Consider the following 23,784-nt stretch of genomic DNA (forward strand, 5'->3'; position numbering starts at 1 on the left):
ACCATACCAAAAACTACTTGGCTTTGCATTGGCTGGCTTGAATCAACACATACTGTTACATCTTACATCAAAGTTTCTTAACCACACTAATTGTTAATTTATTCCATGTCCATATACCCATATAAAGAGAAAGGAAGGAACGGGGTTACGAAGTAATCCGAATACACTCATACCAGTGAAAGCATTACCGCACACCTCATGATCTCATGAACAGGAGACAGGGTTGGAAACATAGGAGAACGTTTACCAGCCGGCTGGAGAAGATCAGAGAACTCAGCTAAGTGCACTATACATGGGACTGAGGGGATAATGTGGTTAGGCACAAATAGTAAAATAATGAGGGTATATGGACACCACATTGTTATCATGCATTAATTGCCACTTTAACAGTTCTTAATTGATTAATGACTGTTTTAACTGGGATTCTGCTAGGTACTTGTGACCTGGATTGGACACTGTTGGAAGCAGAATACTAGGCTAGATGGACTATTGGTCTAACTCAGTATGCTATTCTTATGTTTATGTTAAAAATGATACTGGAGATCTTAAGAAGTCCAAGACCCTGTTAAGGTATAAAGACAACTGAAATGCTGGTTTATAAATTCAGCACTATGGTGCTTATGCAATAAACTTAGGGATGCATGTTAACACCCTCATGTGCATACTGAACATAGCCAGCTATGCAGAAAGATCTTACCATTCAGGCTGAAGTAATTCAAAAAACGTAATGGAAAAACTATGCGTCTGAACATGCAAATGAAGGATATCATCTGCAAAAGAGGGGTTACCAAGCTTACGCTAAATATCATAGTATGCTCATCCTTTATGCTATTTAGTGAGAAATTGATAATTTAGATGGTATTTAAGACCTCCTAGGATTGTGTGCTAACTTGAGTGTGTTACAGTATTATTCCAGCTAAACTCTGCATTCTCTCGAGAGGACTCAGCTAAAACATAGGGCCTGCAACATGCGATTAAGTTTAGGGGGCAGTTATTTTTTTTTACCTATGAACTTGTCCCAAAGCTTTCTTGAATTCAAATACAGTCTTCATCTCCATCACCTGCACCAGGAGGCCATCCCATAAATTCACCACCCTTTCTGTGAAGAAGTATTTCTTCAGATTACTCCTGAGTCTGTCCCCTTTCACCTTCATCGTATGCCCCCTCATTTCAGAGCTTCCTCTCAATTGAGATGAATATGAAGTAATGAATATGAAATAAATGAAGTAACAATTTAAAAACTGTGTTGTATGTTTACTCAGGTTTCCTGTCTAATATTGCATTTTGTTTAAAGATCAGAAACCATTCCGTGTGACATGTAAACAATAATATATACTGTACCTTTCTTTCTTTGTTTCTTTTAACACAAGGCAAATGTATTTCCAAGCAATTGATTAAGCAAGGACACAGGTTCTTGGTGCCATTTATATTGTTCCAAAGACCACTGTAGGTGTCCAGAAGATTGATGATGACGAGTAGTCTGAACCTCAAGATTTTCCCAGCAGACATTGTTTGAGTTAAAGTGCACAACCCATTTCTAGCGTGCAAAACCTATTTCTCATGAAGAATAGGGCTTTTATTTATTTGTTACATTTATACCCCACATTTTCCCACCTATTTTCAGGCTCAATGTGGCTTAACAAAGTACCGTAAAAGTGTTTGCCATTTCGGTTGATAACAAATACAAGATTGTGTTGTGGTCAAAAGAGGTAGAAGTGAATCAGGCGTCAAGGGGTCGAGGGAAAAGAGGATAGTAAATTGTCCAGTACAATCATTGATTATGTTGTTTTGCTGGGTATGGGGATTTACGTTGGATCGGTGGGATAAGCTCTTTTTGAAGAGGTGTGTTTTTAATGATTTCCTGAAGTTGAGGTGGTCATGTATTGTTTTCACTGCATACGGGAGTCCATTCCATAGTTGTGCGCTTATGTAGGAGAAGCTGGATGCATACAGTGTTTTGTAGTTTAGCACCTTTACAGTTTGGGTAATGTAGGTTTAGGTATGATCGTGCTGATCCGAGTCTGTTTCTAGTTGGTAGATCTATGAGGTCTGTCATGTATCTTGGGACTACGCCGTAGATGATTTGGTGGACCAAAGTGCAGATTTTGAAGATGATCCGTTCTTTGATTGGGAGCCAGTGCAGCTTTCCTCTAAGGGGTTTAGCGCTTTCGAATCATGTTTTACCATATATCAGTCTGGCTGCTGGGTTTATAAAGTTGTGCAACCACATAAGCCTCCAAAACGTTATGTAAACAGAAAGCGTGTGTTTACTTTTATGCAAGCTGTGTGTAGATATACCTAGGGAAGTAGTTTAGAGTTGCAATATGTTTCATTCATTTTTATTGAAGAACAGCATCAAATACCTATAGTCCGGATTATGTTTCCCTATGTACAGCACTTTGCTCTTGTCCACCTTAAATTTCATCCATCTAGATCAGGGGTATGCAATCTTTACACTCAGAGTGCCACGTGAATATCAGTACTACCCCTAGTGTGCTGCAACATTACATTATATTGGGATTGGAAATGCAGAGTTCCATACACCTTCAGTGATAAATAAAAACTTAACTACAAAGGATGGAAACAAATTGCTAGAGTGGCTATTCTGAAAGTATTTGTGAAATACAGTATTTAAAATTCCCCAAACTTTGGTTAACAATGTTTTCTGTATATACTTCCCATGGTCTTGGGTGTCGCATACAATTCAATGGAGGGATGCATTTGGCCCATGGATTACAGGTTGCTCCAGAGGCATAGACAGACAACAGATTTTGGGTGGGCCAGGGTAAGAAGTGGGTGGTCACCAAGTGTTCTCCTCCCCCCCCTCAAAAAAAAAAATATATATCTCAGCTGGTGGGATAATGCTTCTTTCCACCTTGGCAGTCTGCAGTAGGCATGTGATGAAAACTGAGAATGCACAGGTGCCGGTATCGTCCGGAGTAGCGTTTTCGTTACCATCAGCTGGCGGAGCTTAGGATCCCAACTAGCTACCGCTAAATGTGCGCTACTGTTGGGTGGCCTGAGCCCTAAGTGGTGGCTACGCCACTAGGTTGCTCACCTCTGGTCTCGACATTCAGTCTTCCAGCCTTGTATGGTCCGCCTACAATTCTTCACAATTGACTCACCATCCAACAGCTTTGAGTAACTTGTTAGACCACCAGCACATTGTGAGTAATTGCAGAGGGATATTACAAGACTTTACTTTAGGCTTTTATAATCCACTTTCCCCCTCATATAGAGTTCTGAGAGGGATGACATCTTTAAAAAACTGATCACAATCACATCAGAAAACTACAACAACAATTAATAATATTGCAAACTAAAATGTATTGCCTTCATTGATTATTATCAGACAATAAGTATTCCTTAAAAAAATAAGACTTTAACGACTTCCGGAAAGAAAGATAGGAAACCATAGACCTAATACTTATCAGTATCACATTCCAAATCTTCGCAGCTTGATATTAAACCAGACGCTCATGGTGAGACTGGGCATCTAAGTGGCAGATGAAATTTAATGTGGACTAGTGCACATGTCCAATATTTGAGAGACTCACCTCCTATCATAGCCAGGCCCATAAGAGAACGGTTGTCGCTGGCCCATGCCCATGTTAGATAAGGTTCCTGAGGAAGCCTGGTTGTACATATCCTGCATGCTACTGTTGGGCACTTGTCCAGGGGACATGAAGCTTTCATTACTGCCAGGTGCTGCATTTAAAAAAAAACAAACCCAAAATAGAAATTAGTCATTTTTTCACTAAGAGATGACAAATGATTGTAAAACCAATTTTTTTTTTAAAAATAATGACCAGTACTAACCTCACAACTAGAATTACTATGTCCACCAAAGGGTGGATTACCTGTTTCTGTAATATCAACGAGATTTAAAAGCAGTTAAGATAGGTTGATCTACGACTCAAGTAATAGTTCTGCAGTGTAGACAACTTCGGTCCAAGTCAGTTGTCTGTTGGGTTTAACTTGGGTCAGGTATGTCACAAAGATGAGAGAGAGATCTTCATGGAGGAAATGGCCTGTCAACTAGTGAAAGTGGGGGGGATTCCATGTTGCTCAGGCATTCCATATAGTGTAGGAGGATTTAGAGTGGCAAAAAAGCAGAATTGCTTACCTGTAACAAGTGTTCTCCATAGATAGGATAAATGAGACATACCAGAGGGTGATATTTGACAGCACAGATATTGACACTACACATTTACAGTTCAGAAGACTCAGTTTTCCTAAGCACGCACTGGAATTTCCTTATCCCTCAGTACATGTCAAAGCTCGAACAGCAATTCTCCTGGGAAGTAGGTGGGTAGGTAAATTTATCCTACTATCTACAGAGAACCCTTATTACAGGTAACTGTTGAGAAGCAGGGTGAAATCAGCCAAACTAGTAAAGAATCTGATTTAGGATTACTCCCTACCATCCTTCCTTGTTACTGTATGGCATAACCCAGAGAAGAAAAACAAGAGTGGGGGGTAAACAGAGATGGGTTAACAGTTGAGGAGCCTTTGTAATATTATTTGGCTGTTGAGAAAGGTTGATCAGGTAGTAGTATAAGTGTCATACACTAAGTTGCTGTTTTTGCAGACTTCCTCAATTAGCACCGAGTGTAGATGAGCAACTAAAGAGGTCATGGCTCTAATTTGGTGCATTTTTGCTCCATTTTCAAGGCATATACACACTAGACAATATCAATGTGAAATTCAGTCTTGTGGTCCCCTTCTTGGGAGGAGTACTTGAATACTCCCTGGTTCATTTTGCCTACTTAAAGCTGGTCTCAACCCCCACAAATTGATCAGGCAGTTCAAGAATTCTAGAAATTGTATTCGAAGTTCAGTTTTTTGGTGACTGGCTGGCAGGAAATCAAATTAGGTTAATTCAGATTCTCTGATGGGCATAAAGTCCCTAGGTATGGATAGTGATTGATCTAATAGTAGTTCTCTTGATTCCCTTCCCTATAAGTCACCACATTAGAAATGTCCCAGGGTTGTGATGCTGATGCAGGTGAGAATGCTACTTCCTCACTGGGTGCAGGAGATAAGGTCCCTTTCCTGTAGAAATGTGCAGCTCCTTACAGTTTCTGAATGAGTAGATGATCTATCTCTCTGGTAAAGTGGAGGTGTTCCAATGCTCTGGCTCCAGACCTTTGGACGGGTTCATTGTTGGATGGCTCTGTTTCTTCCAGTGATTGGGGACACTCTCTGAAGAGGTTTTGAGAAATTGTTTATAGTTCACTTTGAGATGCGACTGAAGCACTAGCATTAGCTCACGAAAGGCACCATCTGCCTTGGCTATAAAGATGGGTTGTTCTACAATTTTCTGTACTACAGGCTACTTCATCAGTGCTGAAGCTCCCGTCTGTGCTGATTGGGAGGAAAAGAGCATTATTAGTATCCTCAGTGCAGACACCACTTCATATTTCTGTTCCCTGTTGAACAGAAGCATATGGAAGAGAATATTACAAGGCCAATGACTTTTGTTTTAGGCATTTACTAGGGCAGGACTTGATATTCAGTCCCTGGGAGGAGGACTTGCTCCTGGAAGCCAAGTAGCTCCATCTGCACTGGTACTCTAGTTGGCTCTCTGATGTGGAGTCTTTGTCCTTATGCGGCCATTTTGAAGGACAATATTTTCTGGCTCACAGAAACACACACACAGTGTATGCAATTGGAAATGTTTATTTATTTATTTGTTGCATTTGTATCCCACCTTTCCCCACTTATTAGTAGGCTCAAAGTGGCTTACATAGTTCTGGAGAGGTGGTTACAGACTCCGGTGTGAAAAAATACAGTGTAGGGGTACTATTACAGTGACAAGTACAATAAAGAAGTATTGGTAAATAGGTTGGGGTGATTTAGACAAAATGTTAGGGTGTGATCATGCGTCGGGGTTGAAAACTGTCCGTTTCCTGTTTAGAATGTTGTGATCAGAGTCTAGATAACCATATCAGTGTGTCATTCAGATTAGATATCTTTGCCTCCGAGTGCACCTATTGAGGCCTGGGGTCTAGTCTGCCCTTTGAAAAACTGTGGCTACAAGGCTGAATTTGAGGGTGGATACAGTAGACAGATGGAAAGGGAAAGAGGATGGGATTTGATAAACCACCTTTCTGTGATTACAATCAAAGCAGTTTACATATTAAATACAGGTACTTGTTTTGTACCCGGGGCAGTGGACTTGTTAAGTGACTTACCCAGAGTCACAAGGAGCTGCAGTGGGAATCGAACCCGGTTCCCCTGATTTGAAGGGCTTGTTTTGGTTAAAGCAGAAAGGAGAGATGAGAAAGAAGAGGAAGAAGCAGTGCTATAAGACGGTTAGCAGAGAGAAAGACAGTATGTGGTCAGGTGCTAGCACAAACAAAATAAGACTGAGGAGACAAGTAACAGCCACATGATAAGAATTCTCACATATGCTTAGAAAGGAGCAGGCCAGGCCCCTTATCCACACTATTGGATGATGTCACCTGATAAACACATTTATCAGATTTCTTATTATTTATTTGTATGCACTTTTATTTTTAGGCCTTCTCACGGAAACAATGGACCATCAGCAATTACGGACACTCTCTCACCCAATTAGTCCATTAAATCGAGGGCTGACTGTATAAACAAGGAAATGTGGGGATAATGGTCTTTTATAAAACAGAAATTTGTATACAGCTATAACAACTAAACAAAGGCAACTTTATAACTGCTTAGTTTAATAATATCAAACAAAGTTTGGAATCCTCAATGACATCATAATGGATTCTGACCAACCTGAGATGTTTTACTGTCAAATGTTAATGAAACTGAATGAATGGTTCAAGAATTATTAGTGAAGTGGACAGACAGAAAGAAAATGATTGTTTTCTAAAGTAAATTTCCTCTTGGGGGGATTTGGGTTATAAATAAAATAAAGAGAACAACAGAACACCTGAACTGAAACAAAATGGCAGCTGTGTATCAGATAGTCACAGACGGCAGCAACTCGCTTAAGAATTTTAGCCCTTTCTTATGGACTATTTCCCCAGATATGCCATCCCATCCTTTCTTTTGTTCATCCTGATATTTACAGCCCCAGTGGCAAATGGGACAAATACACAGCACAGAATTCTACTAACATGAATAACTATTCAGAGACTAGTTAGTTCCATGGAAGATGGTGCTTTTTAGCTTGTGTGGGTAGACTAGAAACATATGAAGATTGTCTAACTACTAAAATCTCTCACTGTGTTTCCACTGAGTTTTGTAACAGATATAGAATAAACTACATGGGAAGCAATAAACTGCATTCTTACTTGTTGCAATATGCGACACACAAAATTATGAGTGTGTTCGCTATATCCTCTAGCATCATGTGACATGACTTGATTTGCTTGGGGCAGAAGCACAGGAGTATTATTACCTTTCCTCATCCCACCAAATGGGTCCTTGTTTGGTTCATAAGGTATCCTCCCCATCATGTCTGGAATATTTATCCCCTGTTGGTATAGTGCATTTGGTGTCATGGAATTTCGCTTTGGAAATGATGAGTCGCTTACATCAGAAAAGGGATCCTGCACATTGACAGAGCTGTTTCTAAGGGGAACAAAAAAAAAAAAAAAGAAACAAGAAACATCATATTATTAAATAATGCAACATGAATAGGATGCAGCTGATGGATTCACTGACAGAACGCTACATTGCCTGAAAAAAACTAAGATGAAAAACCATCCTAGCTATTCTTAACTTTTCAAATAGATAGCCATTCTTCAGGGAAAAGCTGAAAGCATGCTCATTTACTGTGGTTATTTTTTTAGATTTATATGGTGTGCGATAAGATAAAAAAACAAGAGACATTATTCCATTGCAGAAAGAGAATTTATTTTCCCTGGTACTTGAGGTGGAAGGATAGCAGTAATATAGTTTTATAGCATCATTTTGTATATTTAAGGTACTGTAATATGCTGGTAGGCCTTGTAAGATATATAGAAGTGCATAAGAAAATATATAATTCAATCAGAGATGGAACCAACAAATACTTAAAAGCAGTTTTTAATGGTTGTTTGTATTGATTTCACAAGAATTTTAAGTACAAGTTATATTTGGTGAACACATAGGACTAAATTCTATAAATAGTGCTAAAAAAAGCGCTATTCTATAAACAACGCTCAGAGTTAGGGGCTATAGAACAGAACTTAGCGCTGGGAACCGTGACTATTTTTAGGCGCAACCATTTATACCAACGAAGCCCTGGTATAAATCCCTGCATGATCTCCTTTATTCTATAACAATGTGCATAAATTAAAGGAATGTCCATGATCTGCCCATGACCCTCCCATGGCCACGTCCGTTTTCTGGACTCGTGCGTAATTTTTACATGTGGATCTCGGCACCTAAATGTATGCATGTAAATTTTAATTAACACCAATTAGCATCAATAATTGTCAGGGCCCATTTATTGGTGCTAGTTGGCTTGCTATTCAATTAAATTGCGCACACAAATAGGGCATGCGCCCACATTTGTGCACACAATTTAAAATGCCATTTATAGACTTTGGGGGAGAGTGCTGAGAAAGAGATTTGTGAATCCCCTGGGATGGTCTGTGTTTTAGCACAATTTAAATTCAAAACATGATTAGATCCTAATTTAAACCTGCTCAAAGAAAAAGATAAACCTACTAAGTGAGTAACTTAGAAAAAAAGATTATTCAATAATATATTGCAGATGATGTAAAACTATTCAAAGTTGAGAAATCAAATGTAGACTGTGTGAAATTGCAGGAGGACCTTGGGAGGCTGGAATTCTGGGCATTCAAGTGGCAGATGAAATGTAATGTGGACAACTATGAAGTGATGCACACTGGGAAGAATAAACCAAATTATAGCTACAGGATACTAGGTTCTATATTTGGAGTGAGCCCTGAAGAAAATGATTTAGGTGTCATTGTGGACAATACGTTGGATCTTTTGCTCAGTGTGCAGCTGACGCAAAAAAAAAAAAAAAAAAGCAAACAGAACGTTAGGAATTATTAGGAAAGGAATCGAGAATAAAACAAAAAATATCATAATGATTCTCTATTGCTCCATGATGAAACTGTATATTGAGTACTGTGTGCAATTCTAGTTGCCACATCTCTTAAAAAAAAAAAAAAGAAAAGATGTTGTGGTAATGAAAAAGGTACAAAGAACTGTGACCAAAATGATTGAAAATATCGAACAACTCATATAAGGAAAGGCTAAAGAGTTTAGAGCTCTTCAACTTTGAGAAGCAGCTTAAAATGTATTGAACTTTTTTCGGATCTTGCCAGGTATTTGTGACCTGGCTTGACCACTGTTGGAAACAGGATGCTGGGCTTGATGGACTTTTGGTCTGTCCCAGTGTGGCAATACTTAGCGGACATTGGGTGGCAGCACCGGTGGTTGGGAGGCGGGGCAAGTCCTGGGCAGACTTCTACAGTCTATGCCCCGAAAATGGCAAGGATAAATCAAGGTCAGGTATACATATAAAGTAGCACATATGAGTTTATCTTGTTGGGCAGACTGGATGGACCAGTCTGCCGTCAACTATTATGTTACTTATGTACACTTCTGTACTTATCATGGCTGAGGGGCGATATGTCAGAGGTCTATAAAATCCTGAATGGAGTGGAACAGGAAAATTATGAATCAATTGTTTACTCTTTCAAAAAGTACAAAGACTAGGGGACATTCCATAGTAGCACATTTAAAACAGTCAGGAGAAAATATTTTTCACTCAACAAATACTTAAGCTCTGGAACTAATTGCTTTAGCAAGTGGTATAAGCAGTTAATATAACCGGGTTTAAAAACAATATGAACAAATTCCTGGAGAAAAGTGCATAAACCATTATGAAGGCAGACCTGCGGAAGGCCACTGCTTATGCCTGAGGTTAAATAGAATTGAATCCCGTTACTTTTTGGGACACTACCAGGTACTTGTGACCTGGACTGGCCTCTGTTGGAAACAGGATACTGGGCTAGATGGATCCTTGGTCTGATTCAGTATCCTTAAGTGAAAAAGTTTCTGATCATTTCATTCCCTAACTGGTGGCACCTTCTCAAGTAGCAGTAACTTTAACTAACATTTTAACTGCTGATCAGTCTTCCACCCTTAAGAAATTTTAGCCTATTCTTCAATAGAGAACTGTTTCACCTCTGTGTCATTTGAGGGCTCTCTTGCATGAGTAGCTCTTTGGGGTCCTTTTACTAAGCTGCGTTGGCGCCTAAGCGTGCCCAACGTGCGCCTATTTGGAGGGCCTGGGCGATAATTTTGTTTATTTTATGTGCGTCTGCTACGTGTGCCAGAAAATAATTTTTATTTTCCTGCATGTGGCGGAAACCAGGCAGTAATCGTCATTCTATGTGTGTAGATGATCACCGCATGGTTACCGCATCAGACCTTATCGCTAAGTCAATGGCTGGTGGTAAGGTCTCAGACTCAAAATGGACACGCGCCAATTTTTATTTTGCTGCATGTCCATTTTTGGCAAAAATTTTAAAAAGGCCTTTTTTTACAGGAACGCTGAAAAATAGATCTGCGCACGCCTAAAACTCGCGCCTACACTAGCACAGCTTATTTTTCGGCACACCTTAGTAAATGACCCCTTTGTCTTGCCACAACATTCCAATGGGGTTTAGATCTAAAACATGAACTCTTCTTCTTCAGCAATTCTGTAATAGATTTACTTTAATTTTCTGTCTGCAAATCTTTTCACTTCATTCATCATTCCCATTTCAAGATCATTTATAAATATGTAAAAAAGTACCAGCCTCAGTACAGATTTCTATGGTACATCATTATTCACCTTCCTCCATTGAAAGAATTGGCCATTTAACCCTACTCTCTGATTTCTATCTTTAAACCAGTTCTCAGGCCACAAGAGATCATGGATTTGAATCCCATAGCTTTTTAATTTCTTCCAGAGTCTCTCATAACCAACTATCAAAAGATGTCTGAAAATCAGATACATCATATCGACTGGCTCATCTTTATCCACATTCATAACTTCAAAAAATAGAAGTTTGATGAGGCAAGACTACTCTTGGCTAAATACATGCTGATTCTGTCCCAATAGACAATATCTATTTATACGTTCAGTAATTTTGTTCTTTTTAATAATTTTTGTCATTTTGCCTAGCACTGACATTAAGCTCACTGGTTTGTAATTTTTCTAAAAAAAAAAACTGGCATTGCGCTGTCCACCCTCCTATCTTCAGGTACCATACACCAGTGCTTCTCAAATCTGTCCTAGAGAACCACCATCCAGTTGGGTTGTCAGGATTATATGCATGAGACAGATTTGCATGCCTGTCAACCTCCATTATATTCAAAGCTCTCTCATGAATATTCACTAGGGACATCCTGAAAACCCGACTGGCTGATGGTCCCCTAGGACAGGCTTGAGAACTACTGCCTTAAACAATTTTAAATGATAGGTTACAAATTACTACAATTTAATTTTTGAGTGGTTCTTTTTTCAGTATTCTATGGTGTCAACTAACTGGTCCAGGTGATTTGCTGCAGCTTATCAATTTGGCCTATTACATTTTCAAGGTTCAATGAAATTTGTTTCAGTTTCTCCGAATCATCACGTTTAATTGTCTTTTTTGGCACAGATAACTCTCTTACATCTTTCCCAGTAAAGATTAAAGGAAATAATTCATTTAATATCTTCGTATAGTCTTGTCCTTCTTTTATTTGGTGATGATCTAATGACAGCCAGTGTCTTGAAGGGTATATCCCTTTGCCTCATCAGAAAATTCACCTCTGATTTAACAGAAAGAAAACCTGGGGGTTGTAGAGGTTTTTGGGACAGACTGATGTAATGTGATGGAAAAGGCAGCACAAATTTTTTTTTTAAACTTATTTATGTTTATTATATTTGTAAATGCAACTGATTTGTACTATCTGAACATATGGTTTACTCTTGACTGTTGTGACCCATAATAGTGTTAGTGGGAAATAAGTCCAGTGTAAACTAAAGTAAAAGTAAAGTACCTGCACCATCCCATGCAGACTCAAGTCTTTCACGAAACATGCTACTCCCAAAGCCTCCACCCACTTCTTATCCTTGTTACATATTAGACATCAACATAACTTTCCATCCTCTTTACTTTAGTCGACCTTTTTGTACTTCCAGTAGAAGGAAGTAGAAGAAGGAACAGTACCAATGTCCTCACTATTTTGCACTTTTCAGCTCTTTAACATTGTGATTTCTATACAGATCCCAGTAAAGCATGATCTCTTTATCATGATGGTGCTTGAATCTGCTCTTCGCGACATTTCATGTATATTGGTAGGTTGGTAGATAAGTCAGAGAAGAATTGTAATAATAAATATTGTGCATACCTGCTACCTGGCATGGGCTGCATCTGTCCATGAGGTGTGGATGCCGGCGTTGGAGGCTTGAGATCGATTGGCATTTCAGCCATGGAATTACTGCCAGTGGACTGGGGAGTCTGTGAACCTTGCAAGGAGCCAGAATTAGCTTGGAGGGAAGAAAAAGATAAACAGGAAAAAGATTTAAGTTTGCAAGTAACCTAAAGGCTGTTGGGGGACAAAAATAAAAAAAAATTAAACAATAGGGAGACACCAGTGAGTTTCAACCCACAGCAACCAGGGGGCAGCGGAACACCTTTTCGTTTGGGGGCTTCAAGCTCTGCCCCAAACCCCATGGCCTCTAGAATCTCTCTCCCTCCCTATCTCTCAATATCTCTCTTTCCTTCCACCTCTCCCCCCCCCCCCACATAGTGTCCCCTTCCTCAGGGCAGCAATGCTACTTACAGAAGATGCATTGTGGCTGACCAGAGTGGGGCCTTGAGCATCCAGGCACACTAAAGGCTGCTAGCTCCCAGCCCCCTTGACCTTCCTGTTTCAGAGGGGGTTGACGATGGCAAGCCTTTAGAATGGGCTGAAGCTTAAGGCCTCCATGCCTGTCAGCTGTGATGCTTCTTCTATAATGCTGATTATAGGGAGGTAAGAAGCCATACACTTCATGGCAGAGAGAGGAAAGGAAATCTGTTGCGGTGCTGTGGCACCTACTGCTCCCCCCTTTCCAATGCCTATGATAGTAACAAATTGACAATCTCACAGCTGAACTACAATTTAAAAAAAAATTCAAACTTAATGACGTATTTAAAAACTGGATTCTCGAATGCTAACAGCAATAGTCTCCTTAGTGGCAGTTTTTGTTTGAAGTGATGATCCCTGTTTACAAACAATCAAAGAGCAGGGATCAATAGTTAAGAATCAATCTCCTGGAATGCAACAGGTGCAGAGTCCAAACAGGGCCATAATTAGAAAGAAAGGATTGTGAGATTTGCTTTTCTCAATGATTTTGAATGGTCGACAGGCTCATAATCAAGAACTCTGCTCACAAAATAAACAACAGCAATATGGGTAATCCGACTCTGGACGAAAGTGAAAATGCCACTTCTGGAAGGATCAAGCTAACAGGATCTACTGTCAGTCATCATTTCCTAGCAGTGCTATCCAATGCTCCAATATTAGCTGGCAACACCAAGCATCCAAGAAGTTGTGATTTACTGAGTATAAGACTCGTGTACATACACAGATGAAGCAAAATTGTTTTGACCAATAACATCCCTTTACAACTTTACATTGGTACATTTGAGGATTATTAACCCTTATGAATCGCCTCTATAACAAAAACTTGAAGGAATGACAGAATACAGCAGATCATATAAAATGCAGCAACTATTAAAAACTTATTTCTAGAAGGGGGGGGGGGGGCACGAGCGCAGGAACAGAATGGCAGCATGCATCCTTTCATCCTAATTTAAGGACCATGTACACTATTTACTTTTTCTTTGGCTGCAATATTCGTGGGAGTAAGTCCCCTTCCAGGCAAAGTAAAATTCAGGCAGCCTTCTCAGGGGACTCAAAAAACGCCGCAAATCTGACCCGACCTTCCCCTGTAAAGACACGAACATCACTGTAATTGGCGTTGAGCACAAACAGGATCTGCTGGATATCACGGCCCAATTGTCGCACATAACAGCGCTACTTACTAAGAATAATGTCTCAATTAAAGCTATCCAGGTCGATATACCCCAAATGAAAGAAGCAGAGGCACGTTAGTAGTTTATGGATGGCCACGTGCTGTGCAAATGTACTCATAAAATGGCATCTGACTTAAAGGCCGCAATGGAAGATGCGATTACTAGACAACAGCAAAATAACATCCATCTTCTGAGGCTCCCTGAAGGCAGTAAAGGCACAGATGCAGCTACATTTTTTGAATCCTTTGTGCCTTTTCTCCTACAACTTATTTGAGTGCTCTTTCGAATTTGAAAGAGCTCATCCAATCTGTTCCTGGGCTAATCCAAACCAGAAATATCTCAGGCCGGTCATAATGAAGATTTTACGTTTTCAACAGACTCAGACTATTCTGCAAGCAGCATAATGCAAGGGTCAAATAAAAAATGGAAGGATTATACCATTTCTATCACTCCTAATTTCTCCAAGGATACTGCATTAAAATGGAAATCATTCTTAGCGCTTGAAAAACCTGGGAATCCCTTGCAAATGAACAATTACAGCCCAATCTCTTTTTTAAATTATGACTGTAAGATCTATGTGAAAATCACTGCAGACTGGCTAAGGTGATTCCATACTTGATTCACCTTACACAGACTGGTTTTAAGAGGCAGATTGTCGGCGGACAATACTAGGGTTTTCTATCATGTGATCCAGGCTGCTCAGCATCTGGAGAGTTCGGCATGTGCCATCTCTCTAGATTGCCGAGAAGACTTTTGACTACATTGAGTGGAAATTTCTTTTCCCTGTGTTACAATGGTTTCAACTTGATGACTTTTTCATTAACATGGTTCACACACTTTATTCTAACCCTACTGCTTGTGTCTATGTCAATAACATCCGGTCTCCTCCTTTTACCTTGACTAGCGGTACAAGGCAGGGATGCCATCTCTACCCTTTACTTTTAAATTGGAACTAGAACCTTTTCTTATTTCTATCAGACAGTCTACTGATATTCTAACACTGCTGCTCAGACTGTCAAACTCTCTGCATATGTAAATGATGGAGCGCTTAGGATTAGTTAGGCATTTACATACACAATATACAGTTACCTGAGTGTGCGCCCTTTCTAGATTCTCACGTAAGGTTATTTCTAATCACTAAGCCTTATTATCCTGAAGCAGCATAGTTTTTCTGCTTGTTGTTCTTAGATTGGTCAGCTTTGACTAAATAAACGTTACCAATGAGCCAGCTCTTTCGTTTTTTGTGTGCTATTTTATTATTATATTATATATTTTTTTTATTACATTTTTTTCGGTAAACAGTTATTTGAGTGTGTGTTTGTTCTATATTTATGCGTAAGGATTTTTCTTATCACTAAACCTCATGGTCCTGAAGCAGCATATTTTTTCCGTCATTGGTCAGCTTCGACCTGATAAACATTACTGATGAGTTTGCTCTCCAGTTTTTTTATGCGCTGTTAAGTTTTTGGGTTTTATGTCCAGATTTACTCTCTTTTTAATGAAAGAGGTGATCACCAAGCTTGCTTTCAATTTTTGATGCGTTCTTAGTTCCTTTGTCCGTTGTCCACACTAAACTTATGTTTTACTTAATCATGAGTACAATAGAGACCTCCAGTTTTTACTTTTGCGTTTTTTTTTTAATTCGACTCCTTGTTTTATACCATGCTATTCCTTTTTTGAGATTATTTATTTTATTCATAATATAGGATGTTTTTTGATGTGTAAAATCATACTACTATTTTTATTCTTATTTTTTAAATTTTTTTTAATGTTCCTTTGCAGTGATTTGACAACCAATCACCAGATTGTATAAGAAAGCTTAGTTTTCATTTTTATACACCTTGGAACCTCCTAAGGTCAGTGACCCTGAGCACAACCTATAAGTTATGACACATGCTATAGGAGCATGTCTACATGCAAATTGGTTATTCTTAACATTTAAAGAATTCTGTTCCTCAATCTTCTCGGAGATTTTGTGTAGTATATTTCATCTCACTGTATTTGATTTGCTATCTTAAGTCTTTTATTACAGTCACATTTTATTTTTATGGAAAATTTTATATTTATGTTTATTATTTGTGTACATTTAAATGTGTGTATTTTGATTCATAATGTTTATATTTCATATTATAGTATATTATTTGTGTATGTTTTTTAGACTCCTGAGGCAGGCGCATAAGCGCCAAAACACAGCTGCTGTGTCGAGTCATTTGATGTTCCCTAATAAAGACTTTACCTTTATATGTCTCCCTGGGTTATTGCAAAGGCCAGATCATCCTGCTCCTCTTTTCTGTTATTTGCAGCATTCATCCTGACGTAGGAATTTTGGTTCCTCCACCTCTTGTGGTCGTTCCTTGTTTGGATGATGTGCTCCTCTACATCTCATCTCCTGAATCGTCTATTCCAAAGTTATTCCAATTAATTGAACAATTAGGTACCCTTTCAGGGTATACTATTAATCGGTCTAAAACAGAAGTCCTTCCACTGAATATGTTTTGTGTTCAAGATGATTTTCCTTCTCTTCCCCTTAGTTGGTGTGGATCCAGTCTTAAATACTTGGGCCTTACCTTTACAGCATCCATAGAAGAAACTGTTGATATTAACACATCTTGTGTTATTCAACAACTAAAATCCACGTGTATGAAGTGGTCTCTATTGTATTTATCCTAGTGGAAACTCTAAAAGTGGTTCTTGTACCTCACATTCTCTATTTCTATGCTTCCTTTTATGTTACCTTTAGGATTTTACTGTAATATAGATAAAATTTTATCCAATTTTTTTGTGGAATAATAAAATCTCACAGATTGTCCTTGCTAAATTGAAAGCCCCCACATCCTCCAGTGGACTCAATTTTCCTAACTTTGTGAATTATAACCATGCCTTATCATCACATGTTGCAGCATGATGGTTGGCTGGGGATACTTTGCCTAATCCACTGACTTGGCTCCTCTTAGAGGTTGCTTTAGCTGGCCCCTTCTCATTATCTTCACACCTGGGTTCGGTTATCTCCCCACCTGATTGCACTTTTGATATATTTGATAGTACATTATCTGCGATTAAGAACTTAGGTAGTTCCTTAAATACTCTATAAATAATTCGCTGCAGGCTCCCTTATGGAATAATCCTCTCTTCTGTATTAAACATAAACCAATTTTTTGGGCTTGATTGGGTTACATGTGGCATTTTTATTCTTAACGATGTTGTCAATGATGGGCATTTTGCCTCATTTGCTTTCTTACATGATAGATTTCAATTACCTCATTCTCAATTTTTTCAATACTTATAGTTACGTTCTTCTGTCTTACCTGCTATAGCCTTTTTGAAGTCCTTATCTATTAAACCAGATATTTCCCCAAGTGTTAGTAGAGGCATTCACTTTGGGAAAAAGTGCATCCAAACTTTATAAATTACTTAATTCTTCAACACCTCAGTCTTGATTGACTTTATAATCTTTGTGGTCATCTTACACAGGGTTACATCTTACAAATACTCAATGGGTTTATTTTTGGTCTGTTAATAAACCTCTCTCCTTAGCTGCAACCTTACGAACTATATGTTTCCTTATGAACAGTGCCTTTTGGAACCCCTTGTTAGGCAAAATAGAATAAATGTTTCTTTGTCTAACAGATGCTGGTCTTGTAAGGCTGATTTTGGTACACTTGAACACTTCATTTTTTCTTGTCCTTGTTTGAATTTGTTCTGGCAAGAAGTTTGGAACTACATTTCTATGATTTTTACATGCTCTGTACCCTTATCCTACAAAATTGTCATTTTCGGTCCCCTGGTTTTTCCCATTCCTTGTCCCCAGACCATTCCAAACTCCGTGATATTCTTTTGGCTCTTGTCTTCTTAAAATCTATAGCAGCTGCTTAGAAGGATAATAGTAAGGTTAATTCGACCTTCTGGTGGTGTTCTGTCTGTTCTACTTTCAAATATGAATTGGTGTTGGCTGAAAGAAATACGACTGTCACTAAACATACTGCTATATGGGGTCCTTTAGCTCAATTCTGTTCTACTTAATAGGATGCTACTTGAAATATTACATGTTCATTTTTATACAGCATGGTACTGGGATGCTGTTTCCTTCTGATGTTTTTGTGGATATAGCATATCACTTGTTTTGATTGTTTTGTATTGTTTCTTTTTATAAAAATTTCAATAAAAACTATTTGAACACACACACACCACAAAAAATATTTCTACAAATAGACCATCTTCACTACAACATCAAATCAAATCAACCTTAAGCCTGTCCACATAACCACGCCTTAACCCCCTTACTAAAGTACAGATAGATTCTTTTGTGGCACAAAATTCAGGAAGCTCAATCCGCAAAAACAGCAGTCTCATTGAATAAGCCCTAGTCCTTCCAGCTGATAAAGTCCTGTACGGTCCATCCAGTCTGCCCAACAAGATAATCTCATTGTATGTGATATCTTGATTTGTCCTTGTCATTTTCAGGGCACAGACTGCAGAAATCTGGCCAGCACTAGTTTTGCTTCTCAATTACCAGTGTTGCCACCCAATCTCCGCTAAGCTTCTGTGGATCCATTCCTTCTAAACAGGATTCCTTTGTGTTTATTCCATGCATTTTTGAATTCTGTTACCGTTTTCATCTCCCCCACCTCCCACAGGAGGGCATTCCAAATATCTACCACCCACTCTATGCAAAAAACATTGGGCTTTTGACATCATTAAATCGTGACCATCTTTGTGTAAGAGGCCGGCGAAAATGATCCAGGAACCTTAGGTGAACTGACTGCATAGCAAATACAGTTTATAAATTTATTTGAGCCAATAGAGACTACTTGATGGCACCTTTAGTATAATCATTATCATGTTCCTTGTATAGTGATGTATTAATGAGATTATTTTGCTTGTGAGCGAACCAGAGAGTGTGGTGAGTGGAAGTAAGTTCCGCCGAAATTGCGTTTGTTTGTTGAATATATAAGCATATGTATTAGTTAATTAAAGTATGCTATTTAATTTTGGAGTACTTTAAGTGAGTTATGTGATGTAGAGATTGTACTCCGATAATAGACTATTTTCCTCTGAGGTTATAGGTTTGTTATTAAAATTTAACTAACAACAAACAGTACTCCTGTTCTATATAAATTACAAAATCTTTATTAGTGAAAACAAACCAGTGCATTAAAAGAATTACCAAATAGTATCCCTGTAACTCACTCACACTGCCAGTGAGTTGCAGGGATACTATTTGGTAATTCTTTTTATGCACTGGTTTGTTTTCACTAATAAAGATTTTGTAATTTATATAGAACAGGAGTACTGTTTGTTGTTAATGTTTTAGGTACCTCCTATAATATATATATCCCCTATCAGGATTAAGATTAAAATTTAACAGCCAGACCATTGACCATTCTTCTAACACTTGGAGATCCCTTCTCATGGTTTCTACTCCTTCCAGGGTATCCACTCTATTGGCTATCTTTGTGTCATCCGCAAAAAGGCAAACCTTTCCTTCTAACCCTTCAGCAATATCTCTTACAAATTAAACAGAAATAGCCCCAGCAGCAACCCCCAAGGTACTCCAATACTCACCTTCCTTTCCACTGAGTGGATTCCGTTTACCACCACCCTCCGTCGCCTGTTGGTCAACCAGTTTCCCATCTAGATCACTACTTTGGGTCCTACGTTCAGCCCATTTAATTTATTCATGAGTCTTGGCTTTGCTGAATCCAAGTAGATTACATCTAGTGCACGTCCTTCAACCAGTTCTTTCGTCAACCAGTCAAAGAAGTCAATAAGATTCACTTGGCAGGATTTTCCTTTGGTAAAGACATGTTACCTCAGATCCTGTAACCTGTTGGCTTCTAGAAAGTTAAATATCCTTTCTTTCAGCAGCAACTCCATTATTTTTCCTACCACTGATACGAGACTTACTGGCTTGTAATTTCCCAATTTTTCCCTGTCTCCGCTTTTGTGAAGAGGGACCACATCCGCTCATCTCCAATCCAGCGGAACCTCTCCCGTCTCTAAAATTCTATTAAATAAATCTTTAAGAGGTCCCACCAGGATTTCTCTGAGCTCCCTCAGTATCCTAGGATGTATCCCATCTGGCCCCAAAGCTTTGTTCACTTTCAGATTCTCAAGCTGTTTATAAATGCTTTCCTCCATGAACAGCATGAACAGCACAATATCCACTCCATTCCTAGATATTACCTCAGCAGCCAACCGCAGTCCTTCTCCAGGATTTTCTTCTGTGAACACTGAAGAGAAGTTATTGTTTAGCATGTTCGCTTTATCCTTATCACTCTCCACATAGCAAGTCTCGGTATCTTTCAGTCTTGCAATTCCATTCCTATATTTTCTCCTTTCACCAATATATCTGAATAAGGTCTAGACACCTCTCTTAACATCTTTAAGCCATTTTTTCTTCCGCTTGTGCTTTCGGTAGCTGTATTTCCCTCTTCGCTTCTTTGAGTTTAATCCAATAATCTTTTCCATGATCCTCTTGTTGTGTTCTTCTGCATTTCTTGAACGAAGCCTCTGTTGCTCTTATTTTTTTCAGTCACTTGTTTGGAGAACCATATAGGCTTCCTGTTTATCTTGTTTTTGTTTACTTTCCTTATGTAAAGATCAGTTGCCATATTTATAGCAGCTTTCAGCTTGGCCCACTGATTTTCCCCTTCACCTACCTTCATCTGTTCCTTCTTCAGGTATTGCACATTTTACCAAAATCAGTAAGTCTGAAATCCAGTACTTTGAGTTTTGTGCATTCGCACTGATCACTATTACATAGGTGGGCACCCACACAGATACTGGAAACACTTCCTCAATTTGTGAGCACTAGGATCCAGCGTTGACCCTTCTCTAGTGGGTTCTGCTACAATTTGTCTGAGCAAGGCACTTTGACAGATGTTCACAACCTCCCTACTTCTTTCCGATTCTGCCGATGGGACATTCCAATTCACATCAGGCAAGTTGAAATCTCCAAAAAGTAGCACCTCCCCTTTCATATCAAAATGTCCAGAATCCAAGTGGCGAATACCATTTTGTTTCTTTTTATGGCCACTTGATCAGATGTTTTTGTGCTCTATATGTTTATCTTTTTGGTCCATTTTCGGAAAAAAATCCAAGTGAAAAACGCACAAAATCAAGCCATTCGGATGTAGGAGGAGCCAGCATTCTTAGTAGACTGGCCACACAGACATCCCAGCAGAGTAGTGGGGGAGCCTAGGGTGCACTGCAGTGGACATCACATAAAACCTTGGAACACATCTCACTGTTACCCTTTTATATTGTATGATGAGCCCTCCAAAACCCACTATAAACCTACTATACCCAATTGTATACCACTACAATAGCCCTGCAGGTGTCACCTATATGTGGGTACCATAGATTTTTGGTGAATTTTGGAGGGCTGACACTTTCCACCATAAGGTCCCCTGCTCTACTGTGCACTGCACTGACCACTAGGCTACTCCAAGAACCTACTTGCTGCTCAAAAAGATCTGGCTATAACATCTGAGGCTGTCATAGAGGCTGGTATGTATAGTTTCTTTTACATCTTTGGGGGGTGGGAGGGGGTTATCCCTTTACTCCTCCAGTGGTCATCTGATCATTTAGGGCACCTGTTTGTGGCTTAGTTGTTATTAAAACAGGTCTAGTCCTGGATGTTTTTGATTTGTTCTATTATGGCAGAAAAACATCCCAAGTGTTAGGAATGCCCCAATCCCACCTCCAACATGCAACACGGGAGGGAGTGGAAAACATGAAAAAGGACCTACGGAAGCTAGAAGAATGGTCTAAGGTTTGGCAATTAAAATTCAATGCGAAGAAATGCAAAGTGATGCACTTAGGGAGTAGAAATCCACGGGAGACGTATGTGTTAGGCGGTGAGAGTCTGATAGGTACCGACGGGGAGAGGGATCTTGGGGTGATAGTATCTGAGGATCTGAAGGCGACGAAACAGTGTGACAAGGCGGTGGCTGTAAGTAGAAGGTTGCTAGGCTGTATAGAGAGGGGAGTGACCAGCAGAAGAAAAGAGGTTTTAATGCCCCTGTATAAGTCGTTGGTGAGGCCCCACCTGGAGTATTTGTTCAGTTCTGGAGGCCGTATCTTGCTAAGGATGTAAAAAGAATTGAAGCAGTGCAAGGAAAAGCTACGAGAATGGTATGGGATTTGCTTTACAAGGCGTATGAGACTTGGGGACCTAAACATGTATACCCTGGAGGAAAGGAGAAACAGGGGTGATATGATACAGACGTTCAAATATCTGAAAGGTATTAATCCGCAAACGAACCTTTTCCGGAGATGGGAAGGCGGTAGAACTAGAGGGCGTGATATGAGATTGAAGGGGGGCAGACTCAAGAAAAATGTCAGGAAGTATTTTTTCAAGGAGAGAGTGGTAGATGCTTGGAATGCTCTCCCACGGGAGGTGGTGGAGAGGAAAACGGTAACGGAATTCAAACATGCATGGGATAAACATAAAGGAATCCTGTTCCGAGGGAATGGATCCTCAGAAGCTTAGCCGAGATTGGGTTGCAGAGCCGGTAGTGGGAGGCGGGGCTGGTGGTTGGGAGGCGGGGATAGTGCTGGGCAGACTTATACGGTCAGTGCCCTGAAAATGACAGATACAAATCAAGGTAACATATACACAAAAAGTAGCACATATGAGTTTATCTTGTTGAGCAGACTGGATGGACCGTGCAGGTCTTTTTCTGCCGTCATCTACTATGTTACGCCTCCTTATGATTTGGATGCACTGCAGACGAATTGCATAGATAACGTCTACAAAATAGATTTTGAAATAGCGACTGGAAGTCTAAATGCTGTTTTATGCCACTTTTTAAACATTTTTCTCTTTCGAAAATGTGCCCCTTACTACAAGAGTTAATGGTGCTGGGTCCACTGGGAAACAGTGATCATAACATGATCATTACGGAACACTTACATACACATGGTTTAATGGGATACAGTCAAGCGGTAGGGTAGCCGTGTTAGTCTACTTTTAAAGGTATTAAATATAAATAAAACAAGATGGCACCTTTTTAAATTGGACTAACTTAATACATTTTTTTAATGAGCTTTCGAAGGTAACCCGTCTTCTTTGAATCAGAAATGAGCAAATGATGACACATATCAGAATATATCTATGAAACATAAAAGCATTCCAGTGACAGTCTCATGGGGAAGGTAGGGGTAGGTGAGAAACAGGGAGAGATGGATGGGTGATCAGAGGGTGACAAAGCAGTATAATTTTACAGTTTATATTGTAATAGAATTTTATGGTTTATAATGTGATAGGAAACCCAGATCTTTGTAAGTCCAGTCTGGTAGGTTTCAAATATTTCATCATTTTAACTTCAAATGTTTTACATTCCTAGATGGTTTTGAAATTTCCTTTTAGTATTCTCACCATAAAGTCATTAGTGCTATGCTCTGGTCTGGCAAAATGCTGTTCTACAGCGGTGTCACCCTGGTTATCACCACATTTATTTATTTATTTATTTGCTGCATTTGTATCCCACATTTTCCCACCTATTTGCAGGCTCAATGTGGCTTACAATATGTTATAAAGATGATCACATTAATGGAATAAGAATTTCAGATATTGTTACAAATAAGGTGCATAAGAATATCATGTAGGATTAGAAGTAGATAAATGGATAAAGCATAACATAATGAGATCAGGCAGTATTAGTATTCAGTAATGAAGGTGTAATTAAAATGAACAAATTAGAGGAGTGGGACCAAGGAAACAAAGAGGCAGATGATCTGCAAACTCCAAGATGAAAATATACAAAGCAGA

The 23,784-nt window shown here is 39.2% G+C and overlaps 1 protein-coding gene across 1 annotated transcript in view; it reads right to left on the reverse strand.

Moving 5' to 3' along the window:
- LOC115466840 (AT-rich interactive domain-containing protein 1B-like) overlaps window positions 1-23,784 on the reverse strand; it is a 58,847-nt gene that overhangs the window by 25,993 nt on the left and 9,070 nt on the right. Inside the window, exons 2-4 of the mRNA XM_030198385.1 lie at window positions 12,337-12,475; window positions 7,391-7,563; window positions 3,558-3,708 (exon numbers count right to left, since the gene is read on the reverse strand). Of these exons, the coding sequence (XP_030054245.1) occupies window positions 3,558-3,708; window positions 7,391-7,563; window positions 12,337-12,475 (463 nt within the window). The remainder of the gene's footprint in view (window positions 1-3,557; window positions 3,709-7,390; window positions 7,564-12,336; window positions 12,476-23,784) is intronic.

This window comes from Microcaecilia unicolor, chromosome 3 (genome assembly GCF_901765095.1).
Source record: "Microcaecilia unicolor chromosome 3, aMicUni1.1, whole genome shotgun sequence".
Taxonomy (NCBI): domain Eukaryota; kingdom Metazoa; phylum Chordata; class Amphibia; order Gymnophiona; family Siphonopidae; genus Microcaecilia; species Microcaecilia unicolor.